Source organism: Cupressus sempervirens, chromosome 11 (genome assembly GCF_028749045.1).
Source record: "Cupressus sempervirens isolate cs-2001-9-10 chromosome 11, ASM2874904v1, whole genome shotgun sequence".
Classification (NCBI taxonomy): Eukaryota; Viridiplantae; Streptophyta; class Pinopsida; order Cupressales; family Cupressaceae; genus Cupressus; species Cupressus sempervirens.
The window spans coordinates 346,493,133-346,515,382 of NC_143128.1; the positions used below are offsets into that span (position 1 = coordinate 346,493,133).

At 36.7% G+C, this 22,250-nt stretch overlaps 1 protein-coding gene across 1 annotated transcript in view; it reads right to left on the reverse strand.

The window, feature by feature from the left end:
• LOC149529500 (Ribosomal L18p/L5e family protein) overlaps positions 1–21,702 on the reverse strand; it is a 90,049-nt gene extending 68,347 nt beyond the window's left edge. Inside the window, exon 1 of the mRNA XM_089809962.1 lies at positions 21,244–21,702. Within this exon, the coding sequence (XP_089666088.1) occupies positions 21,244–21,573 (330 nt within the window). The 5' untranslated portion in view covers positions 21,574–21,702. The remainder of the gene's footprint in view (positions 1–21,243) is intronic.
• Between the last annotated feature and the right edge of the window lie 548 nt (positions 21,703–22,250).

Here is a 22,250-nt window from a genome sequence, read left to right on the forward strand (position 1 = left end):
CACCATATATGTTGACTAGGGAAACCCTTGATCAAAGGGAAAACCCCGGTGGGCATGATGCCCACAAGATGATGTACTAATATGAATATTCCTTGTTAGAGGATGGACCCTGTTAGGAGTCTTATTACAACATTTAGTACAAAGAGTCACTGTTAGGAGACTTTGAATCCCTGTTAGGAGATTCCAACCCTGTTGGGAGTTGTTGAAGGTAGTTGAACCCACTGTCCAAACAACTTTTGGATCAGATCAACGAACCCACTATCCAATTGACCTCGATACTATTCCTTTCAGAATAATAGATGTAAAACAAGGTTTACTTCTTCTTCTGTCTAGAACATCGGACTTCTCCTTCAGACCATGCAATCAGATCTGGAACTCTGTACTTAGTAACAATAACCCTTAAGGTCACTTGCATGCATTAGTAAGTTACTCTGCTTTGCTGCTTAATAATTTGCAAGTCTCATCTGCACACTAAATCTTAAACACAGAAAACGTCTTTCCTTTATACCATGATCAATGATAGATCCTCGAGTCGGCTTCCCACTTAATTTTAACACATTAACTAAATGAATACACATTTAATTAATGATGTTGGCTCACAGTTATAAACAAACTTTCACGCATGCGACTTTCGTACATGCGCAATCTCTGACGTCATTAACGGGTAGTATATTGTCTCCAGTTAACTGCGCAAGCCTTCGCTATATTTGTGATGAATTGTAGCAATCACACAATAGGAACTGCTTTCCTAATACTCTGTTTCCATACGGTTCTCTGTAGATCAACCATATCTTTCGTACACTATCAAATTAGAATTTGCACACTTGCCCTTGTAACAAATACACACTGTAGTATGCGTTGGAAACGGTGCATCATCAGATAAGTAATATAATATTCTTAATACAAAAATCACAATCTATTGCTCTATCGGTCTTTTACAAACTTATTACTATGTTGTAATCAATGACAAACACAGTCATGAATACATCACATCAATGTTCTACAATGCTCCCCCATAGCATTAGCATTCATGTTAACAGTTCCTTGATTGTAGGAGGAGATTCCTACCTTTTAGGAGGTGGTGACATTTTCCAGAGTTGAGATTCTATGAGATCATCCCTTGGTCTCAATTTTACGAGATTTGGGTGTGTTCCCCATTTTTTAGGGGTATCCCTACATTTGAAGGTGAGACTACCAATTGGCCCCGGTTGTCTAGCATTAGTCACAAGTAGGTGACAAACTCAATTTTATGTTTTAGAGGTGTTTGGGTTGTTCCTTTACTACTTGGGAAATATTTTAATATTCTCCTAAGTTAGCATTTTAATAATTTAAATAAGGCTAAGTGTTTAGCCATTATGGAGTAATAAGGAGTTTTCTGGCTCCATTTGGATCAATTTTCCTATGTGTGATAGCTCGTTGGAAAGAGCTCCATTTCTACTATTTGATTATCACTTCACGAAACTTATTTGATGCTTGGAGCTGTTTGTCATTAATAAAGTAATGATTTCTTTCTTTATTGGGGAAATAATGTTATATTATAAAGTTCAAATGAAATCCACTTTAGGGTTCGATTTGCCTTGGAGGGGGGATATAAGGAGGATGGTAACCTAAAGGTGAGTATCTTTTATCATTTTGTCAACCTATTTTGCATGCCATTGCTCAAGAAGAGCATTCCTCACCTAGGACGCAAACCCTAGTGTTGAAAGTAAATTTATTGGGACGTAGCCCTCAACAAGATCAAATTTGAAGGTTCTTACGCATACAGTTTGATCAAAGCAGGGGATCAATTTCTAGTATTGTCATCACACTTTGCAGGCAATGGATTTTTAGGGAAGGCAACCACTTTGGTTCAGCTTGGCGTTCTTTATAGCAGCTCACGTGAGGAATTCTGGAGTGTTTATTTGTGGCAAAACTGGAGTTGTTTTATTGTAGCAGCTTGGACTTTATCATTTGAACTTGCTCGGCTGTAGCTAGCTCCCATCTTCAGCTGGTGTCAACCTTGTTTGAAGTACATCTGTATTGGTATTATTCTGAAATAAATTAGACTCACTTGGTACGGTTTTAAAATCATTTCCAGATTAGCATGTATTGATTGCATATGATTTCTATAATTTCTATTTTATCAGTTACTGTTATTTATTCATCGTAATCCCTATATTCTGAAAAATACAGAAGAAACAACATTCTTCTGCAACTTTTGTCTAGCTCTATAAGATCAAAGAAAAATTTACAGTAAAATATAATTGAAATAATTAAACATTATAGCAGCAGCAAAACAAATATCCATTTGGGATATTTCATGCCCTGGTAGTCATTCTACCAAATCCATCAAACCAAAGCAAAGTAAGTTTAATTTCTTTTGTAAATCAATGTGTTGTCCCCTACATCTATATGAGGGATGTGTTTCAGCCTCACATCTATATACTCTCTGAAAGGAATGGCTGTCATGAACTCTTCTAGGTGGAAAGGTAGGTAAAATGGGTCTCGAGCATACTATTCATTGCTCAAAATTATCCTCAACCTGTGCTACTCCACCATTATGTCCATTATGTACCCCATTATTGTCTACATTATTTCCAGCTTTATTCCCACCATTATTTCTTGTGTTTTTCCCACCTTCAACTCCAGCATTATTACCCCCTGCATTCACATTTATATCCAGCAGCCTAGCCATCAATTGTATCAGAACATCCATCTGTTGATTTTGTTCATGTGCTCTTTGTTCAGCTAAGCATCATCCTTGTGCTATTGTATCCAATAACTGGGGAAATCTCTCCTCTCTTGAATCCCTAGCATTCTTGTCCCCCATATTGTCAAAAACTTGTTCAGCTGCAATAAATTGTTCCTGCTGATTTCCCTCTTCTTGACCTGTGTTTATTTGTGCTCTAGTTCTTCTAAAGTTGTAATGATGCGACAAGGGTTGAACACTCCAATTTGTCATACTATAGTCTACTTGTTTCCACTATTTACCCACAAGGATGGCAAGATTCTTAGGTCAGATACCACAAGAATGACCCTCCTCCCTTTTCTTTCACTAATTCTCAATTCTCTGCATTGACTCGGAGAAAGAAAACTGACAGCAATTTGCTTGTAGAAGACTATTTGGCTAAATTTTGTTTTCTATAAGCAATTGAGGATTTATTCTACATTACTTATTTGCAGTTATTTAAAGTAACAATATAAGAAAGAGGTAACAAATTACTTGCAATTGAATAACATTAAATATGGATAACCATCGCATTAATTATTCCACAACTCATTTCTATTAACATCTCAGCACAAACAACTTAGGAAAAATAGACAGACAGACCTATTACAACGTGATTCTAAGTTGTTCGCAATACCAATGAAGACTCCCAATAGGCATGCACCAGTCCAGTAGAAACAAAAAGTGTGTTGAGTTCTCCTTTGACAGTGATCCACCCAGGTGATACAGTTTGAGCTCGAGCTTGTATGGTTGTCTATGAATCAAATTCAGTAGGTTGCTTGACTACTCATTCCACCAGCCCATGTACTCCCACTCCCTCTCCGCAACTTGGATACTCTCTCAAGGCAATGTCAACCATATATGAATAGTATGCAGATTCAAACTGAGCAACACACCCCAAGATCCTACGTGCTTTTGACAGCTGATAACAGTAAGAACTTGGTCTCACGGCATTACTGTCACAACCTGTACGATGCAATAATGAGACCAAGGTTGTCTCTATTCTTGTGAGCCCTTCAAACCCCCACTAATGCAGTAACAAACCTTCTCCAACATCTACAATAACTCAGAATTTAGTCTAAGGACCAACAACGTCAAGACTGTTAGCCAATAAGGATGATCGTCCCTTGGGCGCAACTACAGCTTCCTTGCAAACAATCACTGTAATCATTTCTTTTTGTAGTGTTGTCCTGCATTTGGTCACCACAAAATGTAGGTAACAGTACGAAACTTTTTCAACTTAGTTTCGTATTTCTCTGATATAATTCATTATTTAATTGGCCAACATTGATCAACCAATCAATCCCAATTTGCATCATGAATCCTTTTACTGAAGGCTTTCGTCAAGTCGTTTTCGTATTTCATTTTATTAAACCTATGCTTGATTTTTGAAGCCTGCAACGTCCTTATTTGCATTTTTTAGTGTGCGTTCAGTTGATTTTAGTCTTTTTGTTTTGTCCAATCTCTTGCATTCGGTTTTCCCTTTGATTTGGTATATATTAGGACTTATTAGGACTTCAATTGTTAGTTATGATATTTCAATTAAATTGATTGTAACTGTTAATCTCTTTCATATGAACATAAATGTTATAACTGCCTTCTCATGAATATGAAGTAGTAATTGTATTTTGATGATTCGCAAGTTGATAGCTATGGCCCGGGAAGGGGGATGTTACATAGTGACCCTTCATCCCATAAACATAGATATAAGAAATCAATTGATATCAATTTGAGTGATCATCATGATTTGTAAAACTTATTATATTTCATATACTATAAGGATCGCTCTGTAATAGAGCATATTGCCATTCGGAAACCACTTGGTACAAGCATATCAGTCAGAGTCAGCTTCACCATTGAGCATATTCAGATTGTCATATCAGACAAACTTTACCATAATATTCAGAGCATGCATATGAGGTTATATCAGAGACAGCCTATATATTCCACATTCAATTGTATATCATACAGCGAGCAGTATAGGTACTAAAATCCCTTTCATTCGTACATGTAATTTCCTGTATGTCAGAAACGACATATATTAATCATCTTGGTTGCTATGCAATCATAACTATTTTGTATAAGCGTATGCATTTGGAATTAAGCATCATTCAAAATTTCAAACAAGAATTGGCTATATATTTATTGCGTTGTGAAGAATTCAAGTAGTGTCTCATAATTAGAAAAAAATGACATTAAAATTGGCATCAGAGCTAACAGACCTACCAGCTAGTTGGGAATTGTTGTGAGGCTTTCACACCATCCCTGCATTGCAAATGGGGACCCCCTCTTTTTGCTGGCACGTTTAGGCGGTAGATCAATTTTGGTAAAAAGCCAGTTTTGCAAGCCTTTGAAAAGTCAGGTTGCATAAAATTGGCAAAATTTGATTTAGTGTCAAAAATGGGAAAAATGGTGAAATTTGGCTATCTCGAAAGTGAGAAATTAAAATTAAAAGATTGAGACAAAATTACAAAAATTATCCTAAATAAATAGCCATAAAAGGAGAAATAAAAGAAAATTATGGATAAAATTAAAATAATATTTCTACCTTTTTGTGTTGACACGGGAAGAGTGTATTTCACCTCTTCAAGTGGCAAGTTTGCCACATAGAAAAGCAGATTCCACCTCTTCAAGTGGCAAGTTTGCCACATGAAAGAGAGGACTCCACCTACTCTTCTAGCAAATTGACATATAATGGAGTGGATTTCACCTTCTCAAGTGACAAGTTTGCCACATAGAGAAGTGGATTCCACCTCCCCATGTGGCAAAGGAAGGAATTTATGTTTTATTGGATGAAGGAAGCAATTCTATGTCATACTTCGATGAAAAAAAGAGAGGACCAATACAAGGGAAGCACGGTGAGAACACTCTAACCAATCACTAAGCCTCAAAACACGAAGCATCAGCCTTGTAGGGGTCAATTAAGCATAGGACCAATGCAACTAAGGATGGAATTGGACCCCAATAGCAAACAAGTGGGCCTAATGGGGTTAAGTGAAGTGTATGGGCCATAGAACTTGCAAACGCGGGCTCCGAACTCTAAGTTAAAGACTTTAATCAGTGAACAGGAGCCCCTAGACTCAAATGTGTGGGCCTTATTAATTAGACCAGGCCAAAATTCAAATTTAAATTTAAATGGGCTTGCAAATGACCCCATGCCTAGTGTGTGGCCTAGGAGTCATAAATCAGGTCTAACTCGCTTAAAACAGACTCAAATCTGATTAGACCCTGCCCTATATCCTAGAATATGATCCTAAGGCCTAAACATAGGCCCAAAGCATGAAACGTGTGGCCGATTTGGGCCAAAAGTCAATACAGTTCTAGGCTTTAGTCACTTAGGACCTGCCTCAAATTTGAACTATATCTTAATGTGGGATCCTATTTTGTGGCCTGTGGGTTAAAAGGCTATGGGTCAGTCTTGTTGTGAAACACTGAATATCAAAGCCCCAGGCCTATTACTCAAATGTGCAACTTATAAATCAAACTTATCAAACCAATTTTAAAGAGCCAAGGCCTCAAAGGCTAGCATTGGACTGAGATGCAGACTGAGACCTTGAGGGAAACATGTGAGCTTAACTTACTACAACAGGCCATAGGCCATAATACGTCTAGTCCTAAATCTAGATGCCAAACATTAAATTTGGCTGAACATGAAGCATGTGGCCCTATAGGCAAGCATGTAAGTTAGAAATTGATCGGCCAGGCCTAAATATGTAACATGTGGGCCTATATTAGGCTCCATCCAATCAAGACTCAATGGGCATGGGTCCCAAAACATCTAGCGTGTGGCTTAGGAGCAATATGTCAGCCCAAATTCAATAAAGGAAGCCCTATACTAGTGTTGTGTGACCATTAATCTCAAAGAGGGCCAGTTCAAATGAAGTGTAAGGCTTCCGGCACCCTAAATTGCCATCAATAGCTAATGTGTCAGCCTAAAACCAATCAGCAATGCCTATAATTAATAGCTTATGTGCCTAATTTAATACAAGGCCTTATAAAATTGAATTAGAAGCCTCAAACTTGATCCCACCAGCCTCAAGCCTCCTTAACCAAAGGAGGCTCAATTTTGATTTGAAATTGCCTTCGCATATGAAAAAAAAGGAAAATTTGACCCAGCAAGGCTGCCAGATCAGCCAGGCATATCAGTGGATCAGACCCTATAAAGGAGAGGATGAGATCTCTCAATTCATATCGTTTCTAATTTATCCATATGCAGACCTCGTCGAGCTTGACTGGAGGTGCCATTTTGAGCAGAGTATCAGAGTATTCTGAGGCTACGAACTTCAAATCTGGGTGCAAAATGAGGGATCAGACCTTCTAACTTACAGACATGGGAATAGTAATCCAAATTTTGGCATCATTAAAGTTGAAATTGAAAGAAAATGTGGAGTAACCATCAAATTGAACATATCTGAGCCATTAACTTCATAATCCCCAGGAAGAACAGATATAAGGATTTAGAAAGGTGAATCATATCAGATTAAGCCTTAATTGCAAAACATTGGTATACATCAGGCTTAAAGGTTGAAAAGTAAGAACATCGTGGCAAAAATCAAGTAGAAGGCGGCTAATCCCCTCACAGATTTAATGCTGCAAACTCAGAATTCTCATGTCAAACAGTAAGGTGCAGACTTTAATGAGAGTTGATGATGCATTTTAATAGATGTTTTTTGCATCTAACATTTTCATTTTAATCATTATTTCATTTTAGAAGTGCAATCTGATTTTGAGTATGTTAACTTTCCTCTTTTGGTTTGAATGTTCGACCTTCTGGAACAAGAAGTATGAATCCAAGGTTTTTGATAAAGGCCTCTTTCTAATTTTGCAAGGAGAAATACAATATGGACATGTTCAAGGGCTGCTAGAAATGATGTCCCAGACCTGAATTGCTCTATAAAGAGCTCGGGGATAAAGAGAGATCTATTAGTACAGAATTCAGATCCAAGTTTGAGGCATTTAAGATGGAAACCAAGCAGCAAGTACAAGACCAAGATCAAGACATCATCAAGATTTCAAGTCTCCACAAGAGGGCAAGATTCAAGCCAAGAACCATTCGAAGAGCAAGAGAACCAAGGATGAAGAATATTGACAATGAAGCAATTGAGAAGATGAGCCATGACAATTGAAGGCTTAACAATGATTTCCCGCCATTAAAAAGAGGGGTATTTATCAAGTCTACAGAGTGAGCATGCTGAGGTGGCAGCCATTTCCTCAACAAATGAGAATGTCCCAAGTGTCCTAGTGACAAAACTCCACCATATTATGTCTAGATCATTGAATCTATCAAGAGAGTGTAATAGGCACCCTAGAAATGCCCAAAAAACTGAACCAACTACTGAAAACAATTTTAATGTCTTTGCATAGGTTTCAATCCACACAACATGAGCAAGAAGGAATTTATGCAAATTGAAGACTGAACCACTGCTGAAATAATATTAGTTCTCACAATGATAAAATCAAGTACATAGCAATGTATTCCAAAGGCCAAACCCCAAGGGAATGACGTCTAGAATGTTACAAGAGAGGATGAACGTCCTCTAATGCCAAGAAAAAAATGTGACTCACACATCCAAGCTCTTATCAAATGCAATCCACCATCATCCGATGCTAAACAATGAGACTCTCACCCCCATTTATCCTTTTCCTTCACCCTTCTAGAAGGAACTAAAACATTAATTAATTGCATTTACTAGAGGCTTCCCCCTTCCAATAATTAATGCATTCTCTAGAAACTCCTCCCTGGCAATACAATAATTAATTGTGCTTCTAGAAAATTAAATTACTAGAGGTTTCCCCCTTTCCAATAATTAATAATTGCATTTACTAGAGGCTTCCCCCTTCCAATAATTAATGCATTCTCTAGAAACTCCTCCCTGGCAATACAATAATTAATTGTGCTTCTAGAAAATTAAATTACTAGAGGTTTCCCCCTTTCCAATAATTAATACACACTCTAGAAGCTTCTCTCTTGTAATACAATAATTTAATTAATTAAATATAAAGTCACCTTTTAATTTTTAATTTATTTAATGACTTTATAAGAAATTAATTTAATTTCCTCTTATGCTCCACTTAGCCTTTGGAGAACATGAAGGCTAAAAGATGGGGTCATTACAGAGAGAAAAAGGATAAAAGAAAGAATACTCTCAAAGATGGCTTATTGTAAATACAAGTGGCATCATCTTATCGGTCCATTAAATGGTAGCTTTGTTTACAAGTTTTCTTCTCCTACAAGTTTCTACCTAGCCTTTCTTCTCATTGACCTACAAAATATTGTAATTTTTCATAGGATTATTCATTGGTGCATCTTATCAAGTGGTTATGCCTAATCCATTTTCTTATTGGCCCATGAAGACAATGTAATTTTCTAACTGACCCATATGGTGGTGCCCGATTAGTTGAGCAAGCATTTAATTTTTGTATCTTTAATTATGGAAACCCAATTTGGGCTTATGTGGATTAACCTTGGCCCTTGATTTCAAATTAATCTTGGTCATTCCTTGTGATTGAGCCCATATAAAGGCTTTCTCACATAATTTTAAGAGAGTTATGTTGGAGAATTGTTGCCAAAGTACCACCAAAATAGTTATCTATTCCTCGTTGTGCTTGCATGGTGGATATATATATGATCATTTTGGAGTATTGTATGGTTATTTGCATCTCACATAGATTAGGATTTCATTTCATATTGAGTAGAAGAAGTAGTTGAATGGAAGATATTGTTGAATGGTGTAAGTAACTGTGCAAGGTTAGATTTGGGCATAAATTGCAAGTGTTTAACATATATTGGAAATGTTCATTTAGATTACGCCTTCATAGGATATTTAGATGAATATTGACAATGTGAAAACCATTCCTGCATCCTTAAAAGCTAGCACCTTCCAATGCCTTGTTGACACGACAAAGCAAGGACTAGTTGGAGTTTCACCCCATCATCAACATTATCTTACATTTATAGAGATAGATAGTATTTCCCTTACCGTTTGTTGGTTGAAATTGTTTGAAAAATTTAACATCATGTTGATAAAATAGCATACGTCCTTTTGTGATAACCAGCATACCACATCATAAAACTGAGTGAAAGTCCACAATAAAGAAAGAACCTTGAGGTTTTCTCAATTGATCACACAATCCATAAACATTGTTTAGCACATGAGCATCCTTATTCAAGAGAGGGTTGGAGATTTGGTGTTTTTTTCTTGGAATACTAAATATTCAATTATGTGTGTTGTAGTGGAACAAAACTCACATCAATGGGAACATATTTCAGATTAATAAAATGGAAACAATTGTGGAACTCGCATAACAGAGAAGGTTTGAAAATAGGAGAAAATGAAAGACTTAGCAATCGCTTGGAACAATTTATCAAAGGCCAAAGAAATATTCAAGAAAAATTGGCTCATTGTTGGGATTACTAACCAATATGCATAGAAAACAGAAGGAAAAAAGAAGAAATAATGAATGTTCAAGACATCGTACCCTTAAATATTGACAAATTATTTCCTACTTTTCTTCCAACAAAAGAATGACAAGCGAGCACTATACCTACTTTAGCCAATCTACAAGAACAATGGTGACAGGATTGACTAAAGTACCCGCTTAAGAAGAAAAGTAGTCATCACTTGGACTTAACAAGGGAAAATGGAAGTCCTGAGCACTCTAAAGAATATGAGACAAATGATTGCAGCAGAACAATTGCACCATGAGTGTCTCACATCCACTCATTGTCAAAGGAAACGAAAGTAGTTACACCAAAGAGGAAGAACAATTAAAAGCCTAAGGATAATGCAAGAAGTGATCATCAAACACCACAAGGATGTTTTCGGAAGTCACAAATACATGAACAAAAAAAGAAGTTATTGACTCCTCATGTATCACCAATGAGGCAAGCACATGAATCCATGAGTATTATGGGGATGACCTCACATCCACACAAGAATCATGCTCAAGGCATAACAGCATAAAAGTTAAATCTTGGAATCACAAATTCTATTTCTCCTTCCAAAGGGAACTTATCATCCATAAGTGATGGGAGTAATGCATCTAATGTAAGAGAATCTGAAGTCTCTATCTGTTTCCAACCTAATTATCTTAGATGGACAAACAAGGAACTATAACATCAAAAGTATGGAAAGATAAGATACAAAGGCTAGTGGACAAGGAAGATCAATACAAACAAATAGATGACATATTGGAAGATAACAAGATGGAGGAGGAAACGACATAATAGAAAAATCAGATAAGGAAACGGATGATGAAAGCTGGTTTTAGACAAGTTTGATTTCAGAAAGGAGGACACTCTTCAATTCAATTTATTCATAACCCTTTATTCAGACAAGACCTGCAGTAACCCACTCTTTGAACTGAGTGGAGGAGTCAATTTGAAATCACACCAAGGCAAGCATGGAAATAAGTTTTGGGATCTAGATGCATCTTCAATCAAGGAAACATTAAGACCCTTGTAAAAAAATGTAGCAAACCCCATTGATAGCACTAATCTTTCCCCAATCAGACTTTATATGACTACAATTCAGATTGACATCATGAACAAAGATACAAATGTTTTAATCCTATGGTTAAACAGTGTTCCTTTATAATTGATGAAGACTGAGCCTGTGAGGTTAGGCATTAAAAACACCCCAAGGTCTCCAAAAGACATCTAGAGCTTGGATATGGAAGTCAAATTATTCAAAAAAGAACAAAGCATCTACATGATGGTACACCAGTAAGGATTATGTGGAATTCAAAAGTCTACAACATCAACATAAGGCCATAGATATTTGTTGAAACATTCTACATAGCTACTTGGCTTCTAGGAATTGTCATGAGATTATAAGAATGCTTGTGGGCAAGCATCTTCCAAGAGGGGGAGACTCTAACGTCTCCAATACAGAACAGCTCCATACGAAGAGTATTTTAATCTAATACTTCAATAGTACACACTAAATGCTACCACCTCATGGACAGTACAAGCAATGGCAGCTTCAAAGGAAGGACGATTTATATGGTACTCACCGGCATCACAAAAAGGCATGATTTCCTGACCATAAGAAGAAAGATTTACTACAAACCAACAAAGGAGTTCAACGGCAAGCAAGGGAAGTTAGGTATACTAATGTGCACTAGATAGGTGTACACCGTAAGCAATGATTACGGAAATAATGATTATTTGTTGAAACATTCTACTTAGTTACTTGGGATCTAGGAATCATCATGAGATTATTATATGAAAGCTTGTGGTCAAGCATCTTCCAAGAGGGGGAGACTGATGTGCTCAATACAGAACAGTGTACACAGGTTGAGCGAAGAGTGTTTTCAATCTAATACTTTGATAGTACACACTAAACGCTACAACCTCATGGACAGTAATAGCAATGACAACTTCAAACTAAGGAAGAACAACTTATATGGTACTCACCAGCATTACAAAAGGTGTGGCATTTTGACCATAAGAAGAAAGTAAGATTTACCAGAAACCAACAAAGGGGTTGGGTTAAAGTCAAATGGCAAGCAAGGGAATTTACATATACTAATGGGCACTCAGAAGGAGTACACCATAAGCAATGATTATGAAAACAAGACATCTCACCCAAGTATTTGTCCACAATTTCCACATTGACATCATATATGTAGACAAGGGAAGTCAAACGGAAGACATCAGCACAATATTAACAAATATAGCATCATATATCATTTATAAGATGGAGATGATTGATCTATGATTAGTGGTGGTGGAATATGTGTTCTCGATTCTAGTGATCGATAAATATAAGAATGTTACCAATATCTTGGTAAGACTAAGTGATTTAGCATAATTATGATAAGGTGTGATGTCATTAACTGAAGGAATGTGTTCAAGGAGTAGCAAAGAAAGAAGGGATGAGATGCATCTATTTCCTCATGACCTGTCAGCCCATAGACATAAAGATAAGAAATCATTTGATCAATTTGACAGATCATCATGATTTGGAGAACTGATTATATTTTATATCCTCTAAGGATTGCTTTCTAATAGAGCATATTGCCTTTTGGCAACCGCTTGGTGCAAGCATATAAAGATCTATCAGAGATGGCATCACCATTGATCATATTAATATTGTCATACCAAACACAGCTTACCACAATATAAGGTTACATCAGAGACGACCTGCAAATTTGCACATTCTTAATTGTATATCAGACACAGTAAGCAGTACCAAGTACTGAGATCCCTCTCAGTCATGCACGTAATTTCCTGTGCATAAACAGCATATATTTATCATCTTGATTGTTACACAATCATAATTGTTTTGTATCAGCAGATGCATTTGGAACTAAGCATCATTCAAATAATTACTTAATTATCAGATATTGTTTATATATTCATTGAATTGTGAAAATTCAAGAAGTGCTTCAAGAAGTGCCTCAATTAGAAAAAAGGGACAGTACACCTTCCCAGGTCTCGTAAGGCAGTGGTGGGATGGCGATGGACATCCCCTCCCAGCCCCCACATCTCAGGGATGTCCCTATCCCAGATATGTGAGGATTTGTTTTGGAAGGGTGGTTTTGAGGCATAGGGATGTGTCCCTGTGGAACATAAAATGTACCATGAAAGAAGACTCCCCAAATGGAAGATTGATGTAGGAGCATGATGGGTTTCTTTGCAATCCCGCATCTCGGTAGCTTGGCAATTGTGCTTGGTTACCTTTTCTTTGGTTTTGCTCTGTACTCGGTGGATTGTTTTGTCATCAAGTTGGTCGGTTGTTTTCACCGAGGTGGTCAGTCACCGAGTTGGCTCAGCATCTTCTATTCATGATTGTTGTTGCTTGGTTCCTTGCTTCACCAAGTGATTCTGTGTTGGCTTTTCTTTCTAGGCCGACTATGCATGTAATTTAGGTCATCATTAAATAAGGGGATATTTCATTGGGAAGCGGGTGGACCTATTTTAGGGTCATTGCTTTCCCCTATGTTGGATCTAGAAGGTTCTTTGAGCCATTTCTTCCAATAAAAATAGGGAGTCATGTTGTAGATTTACAGGTAACTTTTTGGGAGATGGAAGAGCCAAAGTTTAGAATATGGAGATCGTAGATCTCACATGTATGAGAATAACTCTATAATTATTTCATTGTATTGGCTGTAACCGAGAAGACCTCACAGCTGGCCATGTATGAAGATTTCAAATGAATATATGAATCAGATCTGCATTGTGTTCTTTCCTACCACTATGTGTATTCCTTTGTTCGTGTTAAGCAGGTTTGGTGGGATACTTAGGTGAGCCTTTGGCCCCATAATCTTACCCGCGCTTGCGTCAGGTGGTTTCAAAGCGGGTTTTGGGATCTAGGCTTGTGAATCTAGGTCTTGCAAGTTCCTTCTTGTAAACCCTAGTTGGTGAATCATTGTGGGCTGGCAGATTGTGATCCAACCTGCAATTGCAGAGGGTTTCAAGATGGTTCATGGCAGGGGAGATGTAGATCCGGGATTGGCTGATATGCTAAGGCAGATTGCTGCTAGGTTAGATGTTGTTGAGATAAACCAGCGCCAAGGAAGACATATGGATGATGTTAGTGATGATGAAGTTGAAGAAGTACATGAGGAGGTTGTACCTACACCTTTGATGGATCCGAGGGATGAAAGGTTGTTGAAGGCATTGACAAGTTTGAAGTCTAAATCGTAGTTTAATCCTCCCAAGTATAATGGAAAGCTAGATTCAGATGCGGTGATGGATAAGATCACCGAGATGGAGTACTTTGAATATGAGAGCATGGCATATGAGAAGAAGGTGAAAATAGCAAGCACAAAGCTGAAAGGTCATGCATCTTTGTGGTGGGAGCATTTACAACAAAAGATCGATAGAAAAGAGGTAAAACTAAAATCAAGGCATTGGATAAGATGGTAAACAAGTTGAAAAGAAAGTTTCTTCCTTGTGATTATCAAACTAACCTAGTTAGAGAATGCAGAGTTTGAAGTAGAAAGATAGCTCTAGGAAGGAATACACCGAGGCATTTTATAGATTGGATATCAGATCTGAACACATTGAAGATAAAGTGGAAACAGTTGCAAGGTACCTAAATGGATTGCGGACTTCTATACAAGAGGAGATCAGTTTGGTTAAGATGGAAAGCATTGAGAAGGCCTATCAATTTGCCCTTAAAGTTGAGGAGAAATAGAATAAAAGACATGAGCAAAGACAAAGAGGTAGAGGCAGATTGTATGGTGAAAACAGTAGATCTAATCAGGAAAGGACAGATCATGACAAAAGAAAACCCGAGTGGAAAGGTGAAGACAAAGGAAAGACCAAGTAGAAAGGTGAAAGTTCATCCTTGACGTTGAGGTAGTTAATACCGAGGTGGCTATAATAGAGGAGGATCCCAAGGAACTTGTTACAATTGTGGTGAAGAAGGACATAGATCATTTGAATGTAAGAGTCCAAGTAAGAAGGTTGGTAGCAACAGAAATGCTTTAATACATGAAGATTCGCCAAATGAACCTGAGAAGGAAAGTAACCTAATCGTTAGAAGAGCATTATGGAGTGAGAAAACTACAGATAACCCTACAAGGAAAGTTTGTTCAAGACCAGATGTATAGTTGTACATAAAGTTAGGAAAGTGATCATTGACAGTGGGAGTTAAGAAAATTTGGCCTCTTAGGAAATGGTTTCAAACTTGCAGTTGGAAAGGTTGAAGCACCCTAAAACCTATCACATTTCATGGATCAAGGATGAGCATACACTAATGGCAAGTGAACAATATTTTGTGAATCTAAAAATTGGAAAGTATTACGATAGGTGTTGTGTGATATTATGCCTATGGATTGTTGTCATATTCTATTGGGTAAACCTTGGCAATATGATAGACATGTTGTACATGATGGAAGATTAAATAAATATACTAATTGAATTGATGGGAAGAAACAAATATTGTTACCTTCGATTGAGGAATCTGTTGGTGAGATATGTACATCTATGAAAGTTTGTTCGATGGAAGGTAGACAGTTTGTTAAGGATTTGAAGAAGAATGATGTTTGTTTTTCTATAATTCCTAACAAACTGAGTCAAGAAATAGAAGACTGAGTTCCAGCAGAAGTTGAAGAATTGCTCACCGAGTTCAAGGAGACCATTTCAAATAATGTACCTGATGGTTTTCCACCAATAAGAAGCATTAGTCATTGTATGGATTTGATTCCTGGAGCTAGTTTACCAAATAAAGCACCACACCACTTGACACCAACCGAGAATGAAGAGCTTAACAAACAAGTTCAGGAGTTCTTGCAGAAGGGATTAATTAAAAAAAATTTGAGTCCATGTGTAGTACCAATTGTTCTGGCACCTAAGAAGAATGGAGAATGGAGAATGTGTACTGATTCTCCAGCTATAAACAAGATAACAGTGAAGTATAGGTTTCCTATACCAAGAATGGATGACATAATGGACTCTTTGAGTGGAGCAAGATATTTTACAAAGATTTACTTAAAGAGTGGGTATCAACAAATCAAAATCAAAGAAGGTGATGAACGGAAGACTGCTCTTAAAACAAGATAAGGTTTGTATCAGTGGTTGGTTATGCCTTTTGGTTTAACTAATGGATTGAGTATTTTTATGAGGTTGATGAATGAGGTTCTAAAGAAATTCTTGGGTAAATTTGTGATTGTGTACTTGGATGATATTCTGATATTTAATAAAACCAGAGAAGAACATTTGTTGCATATTAGACAAGTGTTGCAGAGATTGAAAGAGGAAAAGTTGCTAATCAATTTGAAAAAAGTGTACTTTCATGAAAGAGGAACTTGTGTATCTGGGATTTGTGATTTCAGCTAATGGTTTGAATAAGGATCCTGAGAAGGTTAAAGCAATTCTTAAGTGGCATACACCTGAGAATGCCAATGAGGTAAGGTCATTTTATGGTTTGGCAAGTTTTTATAAAAGTTAATAAAAAATTCAGTTCAATTTGCAATAATATGACTGGGACTATGAGAGGACATAAAAGAGAATTCAAATGGACGCATGGAGCTGATAAGAGTTTTGAGACTTTGAAACATAAGGTTGCTAAATTGTTTATGTTAGCTTTGCTTGATTTCAATAAAGTATTTCAAGTTGAATGTGATGCAAGTGATAGTACAATAGGAGTTGTGTTGAGTCAAGATGATAAACTTTTTGCTTTCTTTAGTGAAAAGTTAAATGATGCAAAAAGGAAGTATTTTATGTATGATCAAGAGTTCTATGCTATTGTTCAAGCACTAAAGAAATGGAGATATTATTTGATGCCTAAAGAGTTTGTGTTGTATATTGATCATAAGGCCTTACACTATTTGGGTAGTCAGCATAAGTGGAATCAAAGACAAATGAAATGGGTTGAGTATTTACAGAATTTCACATTTGTGATAAAGCATAAACGTGGAGTGTCTAAATGAGTTGTTAATGCATTGAGTAGAAGGCCTTTGATGACTGAAATGAGGATTGAGGTTCTTAGTTTTGATGATATGAAGAGGTTGTATGAAACTGACCTCAATTTTTCTGAGTCGTGGAGAATGTATCGAGCTCCTACTTTGGATCAACCAAGTGGGAAGATTATTTCATTGAAGAAGGTATGTTGTTCAAAGGAGTTCAATTATATATACCAAGGGGATCAGTGAGAACTAATTTGATAAAAGAGAAGCATGGTAGTGGTTTGGTTGGACATTTTGGCATTGATAAGACATTGAATTTGCTTAAGGAAAAGTACTTTTGGCCTCAGTTGTGTAAGGATGTTCAGATATTCGTGAAGAATTGTGGAGTTTGTCAAGTTGCTAAAGGAGTGAGTCAAAATACTGAATTGTATACATTGATTTCTGTTCCTAAGAATCCTTGAAGTGATATCAGCATGGATTTTGTTCTTGGCTTACTAAGGACTGCAAGAGGTAATGATTCTATATTTGTTGTTATGGACAGATTTTCAAAGTTGACACATTTTATAACATGTAGGAAAATATCAGATGCAGTGAATGTAGCAAATTGTTTCTTTAAGGAGATTGTCAACTTGCATGGATTATCGAGGAGTATCATCTCTGACCGAGACAGTAAGTTTGTTGGTTATTTTTCGAAGACTTTATGGAAGAAGTTGGACACCAAGTCGAAGTATAGTTCTACATTTCATCCACAGACAGATGCACAAATAGAAGTTGTAAATAGAAGTTGGGGTAATCTGTTGAGATGCTTAATTGGAGACACACCGAGTAACTGGGATTCAGTATTGGCATAAGCAGAGTTTGCATACAAAAATTCAGTGAATAGAAGTACTGGTGAAACACCTGTTCAGCTTGTTTCTAGCATGCAGCCTAGAGGTATATCAGATTTGAAGGAAATTGTTGGAGAAGAAAAGAAAAGTGTTGAAGGAGAAAATTTGTTAAATTTATGAAAACATTGCATGCAAATAGATCAAAGTGACGTAAGATTTTTGAAGTTGGTGATGAAGTGATGGTTCATTTGAAAAAAGACAGATTTCTTATTGGAACATACAGTAAGCTGAAGATGAAAAAATTTGATCCCTGCAAAATATTCAAGAGATTTGATAGTGAAAATGCTTATGAAGTAGAGTTCCCTAATAACATGAGCATATCACCTGTATTCAACATTGCAGATTTATATGAGTACCATTAGCCTAATGAAGAACTGACAGCACCAAGTGATTATCCTAAGAAGCTGATGGAGGAAGTTTAATAGATTCTACAATAGAGAGTTGGTAGAAGCACAGGGGGGAAGGAATACATGGAATACCCGGTACTATGGAAGAACAAACCAGTGGAAGATTCTACATGGATTTCTCAGCTTGAATTGGATTCGGCTCAGGTTGAACCTCCCACATGATTCAGAGAGTCGTTTCTTTTCGACCCAAGGTGTCTGATGCAAGAGCATCTTGGGTTTCTTTGCAATCCTGTATCTCAATAGCTTGGCAGTTGTGCTTGGTTACATTTTCTTTGGTTATCCTCGGTAGCTATTTTGGTGTGCTCGGTGGATTGTTTTGTCACTAAGTTGGTCATTTGATGTTTTCACCAAGGTGGTTAGTTACCGTTGTCACCAAGTTAGCTTGGTGTCTTCTGTTCATGATTGTCGTTACTCGGTTCATTGATTCACCGAGTGGTTTTGTGTTGGCCTTTTTTTCTAGGTCGACTATGCATGTAATTTAGTTCATCATTAAATAAATGGATCTTTCACTGGGAAGCGAGGGGACCTATTTTGAGTTTGTTGCTTTCTCCTCTGTTGGATTTAGAAGGTTCTTTGAATCATTTCTTCTTGTATAAATAGGAAGTGATGTTGTAGGTTTAGAGGTAGCTTTTTGGGAGATAGAAGAGTCGGTTTTTAGAATCTGGAGATTGTAGATCTCACATGTATAGGAATAGCTTTGTAGTTGTTTCATTGTATTGGACGTAACTGGGAAGGCCTCACAGCCCAGCATGTATTAAGATTTTGAATGAATATATTAATCAGATCTGCATTGTGTTCTCTCCTACAACTGTGTTTGTTCCTTTGTTCGTGTTAAGCAGGCTTGGTGGGATACCTGGGTGAGCCTTTGGCCCCATAATCTTACCCGCGCTTGCATCAAAGATTCCATAAAGAGAGGAAGAAAATCTAACTTCAAAAAACTATTTGTCTTTGTGAAAGAGAAGCTCAAAAATGTAATTCTATTTAATCAAAAATATTGTCAAATACCATTCCATATATTTATCCTCCAAATCTAGATTCATACACATTTTTCCTTCATATCCTGATTTCAAATCTAGATGAATAATAAATCTATTAAATGCAATACCAAATGCATTCAATACTCTCTTAAACCCTTCTTTCCTAACATTGTTCGAATGCATCTTAAGTTTCTTAAACATTATTTCTGACCTAGGGTTTTCAAAATTGAAAATAAGTGCCTACTTACAGACCAGTTTTATCTCTCTAAATATTTGATAAAATCTATAAGAAAAGAAAAGCATTCAAATTAAAGGTAAATGAATCTACTTTCCAACCAAAAAATAGCAGAAAGTTATGGTCTTAACGATATTTCCCTCTGTAGAATTTCAAAATTAATGACCATATACTTATTAGATGCACCATGAAGTCCACTTTCCAGTAAAAAAATATTTCATCTCATTCTGACACTTCAATAAACTACTGCTTATGCTAAAGATTATTATTTTCTGCACTGCAGATCTGTAACCGGATCTAAAGTCACTTGTAGTGTACCTAAGACCCTACCAAGCACAAAATAGAACAATGGGGCACCTGCAGACCCAAACCAGTGCATTGCACCTGCAAATTCAACAGAATAATAGAGGCAAACTTCTAAAAGAAAAGATGACAAAAACCATAATTATATTCACAAAGAAAAAATTATTTATGGCATAGTGAGGAAATATGTTTGATTGCATAGTGAAGGGCAATAACCTCAGCTTCTTAGTCAAGCAACTAAAAAATCATGATGAGTAAGTTTGTCCCATAATCTAAAAAATTGTCACAGAAGCCACCTACCTTAATCATCTTCCTTGTAATACTTGCATATCGTGTGACAAAAAAATCTTTCTAACAAAATAGCTTATCAGCATTGCATATCAAAATGCGCTGCGTTTAGGAAAACAACAATGTACTAGTTAAAAATGGGCAATGCCCATTGTTGAGCTCTTATTAAATTCCTAAGTTAGAGATCAAGAGTCGACTATGAGTTGGTTGTGCATGATAGATATAAAAGAATTAAAAGCATTTGTTGGGACCAAACATTTTTGTCATACTATTGGAAAGAGATGCAACGGATTTGTGGCTACTGTCTCATTGAGACTTTGGTCAAAGCATTTTTTATAAATTTATGCAATCATGTATTCTTGTTAATCCTATTGTCAATTACTTGTAGATGAAGACGAAACTACTATTTTCCAGTTCAGCATGGTGTGATTGCTGTGTGATGGTGACTGTATTTATATCACCATATATACATCCGTGCAGCATCTAAAAATGCTATAAGTGGAGGTAAGATGGCACCAGAATTAGACTTATTTAAAGATAGCTAGCAGACATCATCTATTACTGAATACAGCGACCCATGATTTTATGCTAGATGGATTGGACTGTATGAAGGAATTCAAACTCTACACCAAAATATCCAGGAAAACCCAAGATGGGTGACAGATTTGACAAATCCATTTTGCAGAGCATGCAAAAATGACACTGTTCAGTTTTTGGCATTTCCAGTGATAGGGTGATTCTCATTCACTTTGATTACCAGTATTGCTTGGCCTCAAAACAACGGATGATCACCCCAGGCTAAAGATTTCAAGCACTGAAAATAACCAGCTCCTAATCAAACAAATAAAATTCGTTGGCAAAGATTAGGTTTTGTTTGAAAATAGGTGCAGGTTCAGTGTCGGTTGCCCGGTCGCAAACATAATGTCGACATTTTATACAAGTGATTTCTGGCCGATAAAGGCAATGGATTAAGCAACAGTACAAATGCAAAGAAGTGATGGTATCAAGCTTCTACATTCTACAACAAGAATGATCTCACAAAACAAAGAAACAGTGTGGCAAAAGTACAGATAAAAACCTCTAGTCGATCAATATCATGGCCTTCATTCACTTCAGGCAATTGAAGCCCTCCATTGCTAGTGGTGGTGGAGCTATTAGAGAGATTCTTGGAGGAATGCGAAAAAGCAGATGCAGCCCATAACAGTTCTGTATCCACAAGCTCAATCTTTACTCCCGGCAATTTCTCATTGTTATTCGAAGGCTGAGGTATCCCTGAATAATCATTTTCGCCACACACACCTGATGAATTGTCGTTTAACTTGTAAATTGTGGACTTTGAATGAATAGCTGCAAATGAATTAATAGGCTTCATTAGGTTGAAATTTCTTCGAATGAGCTGCATAGCCATTGCAATTAAAGCAATTGTCCTCTACTCATCATTCCAATTTCTATATGCATTTCGGAATATGGCTACTAAGCCAGTCATCAATATGACGCAAGCACTGAATGCAGTACTATTTTTCTTCTGATGGTGGCAACTTTTAGGATTTGCGATCTTAAAAGACCCATATTTTATTTTCTAAATTAGATGATATGATATGATAGATTTTAATGACGTCCACGAGACTAAAGTAGTTTATAGGGCCCATGCAATCACCCTCCCAAGTCAGGAGCCAAACTAGTCAGTTGCAAAGTTTTGATTAATTTGTCTCTTCTTATCTGAATTTTGATAATCAAATCCGCTGTTCTCTTCACTTGATCTTCCTCGAATAAATAGTTGAAGTCCTTGTTCTGCAGAATTTTTGTATAATCAGATCTGATGTCGTTGTAAGCCAGGCATTCCTTGACAAAGTGTTGCTCTGTCTCAAGTGTTCCTGTATTGCGGAATAAATATGTTATGTCTGCCCACTCTTCCTAGAAGTGGGATTAAATTCTTTAATGTAATAAGATTTTTTCCACCCTATGTGTCTTGTCCACAGAATATTGCAAAATTTTTCATTGACAAACTTCTTTATTTCTTTAATGTTATCCGAGCAAGTTTGGATGTTGATATCCCATTTTTGCACCCATTTGTCATTTTGTTTC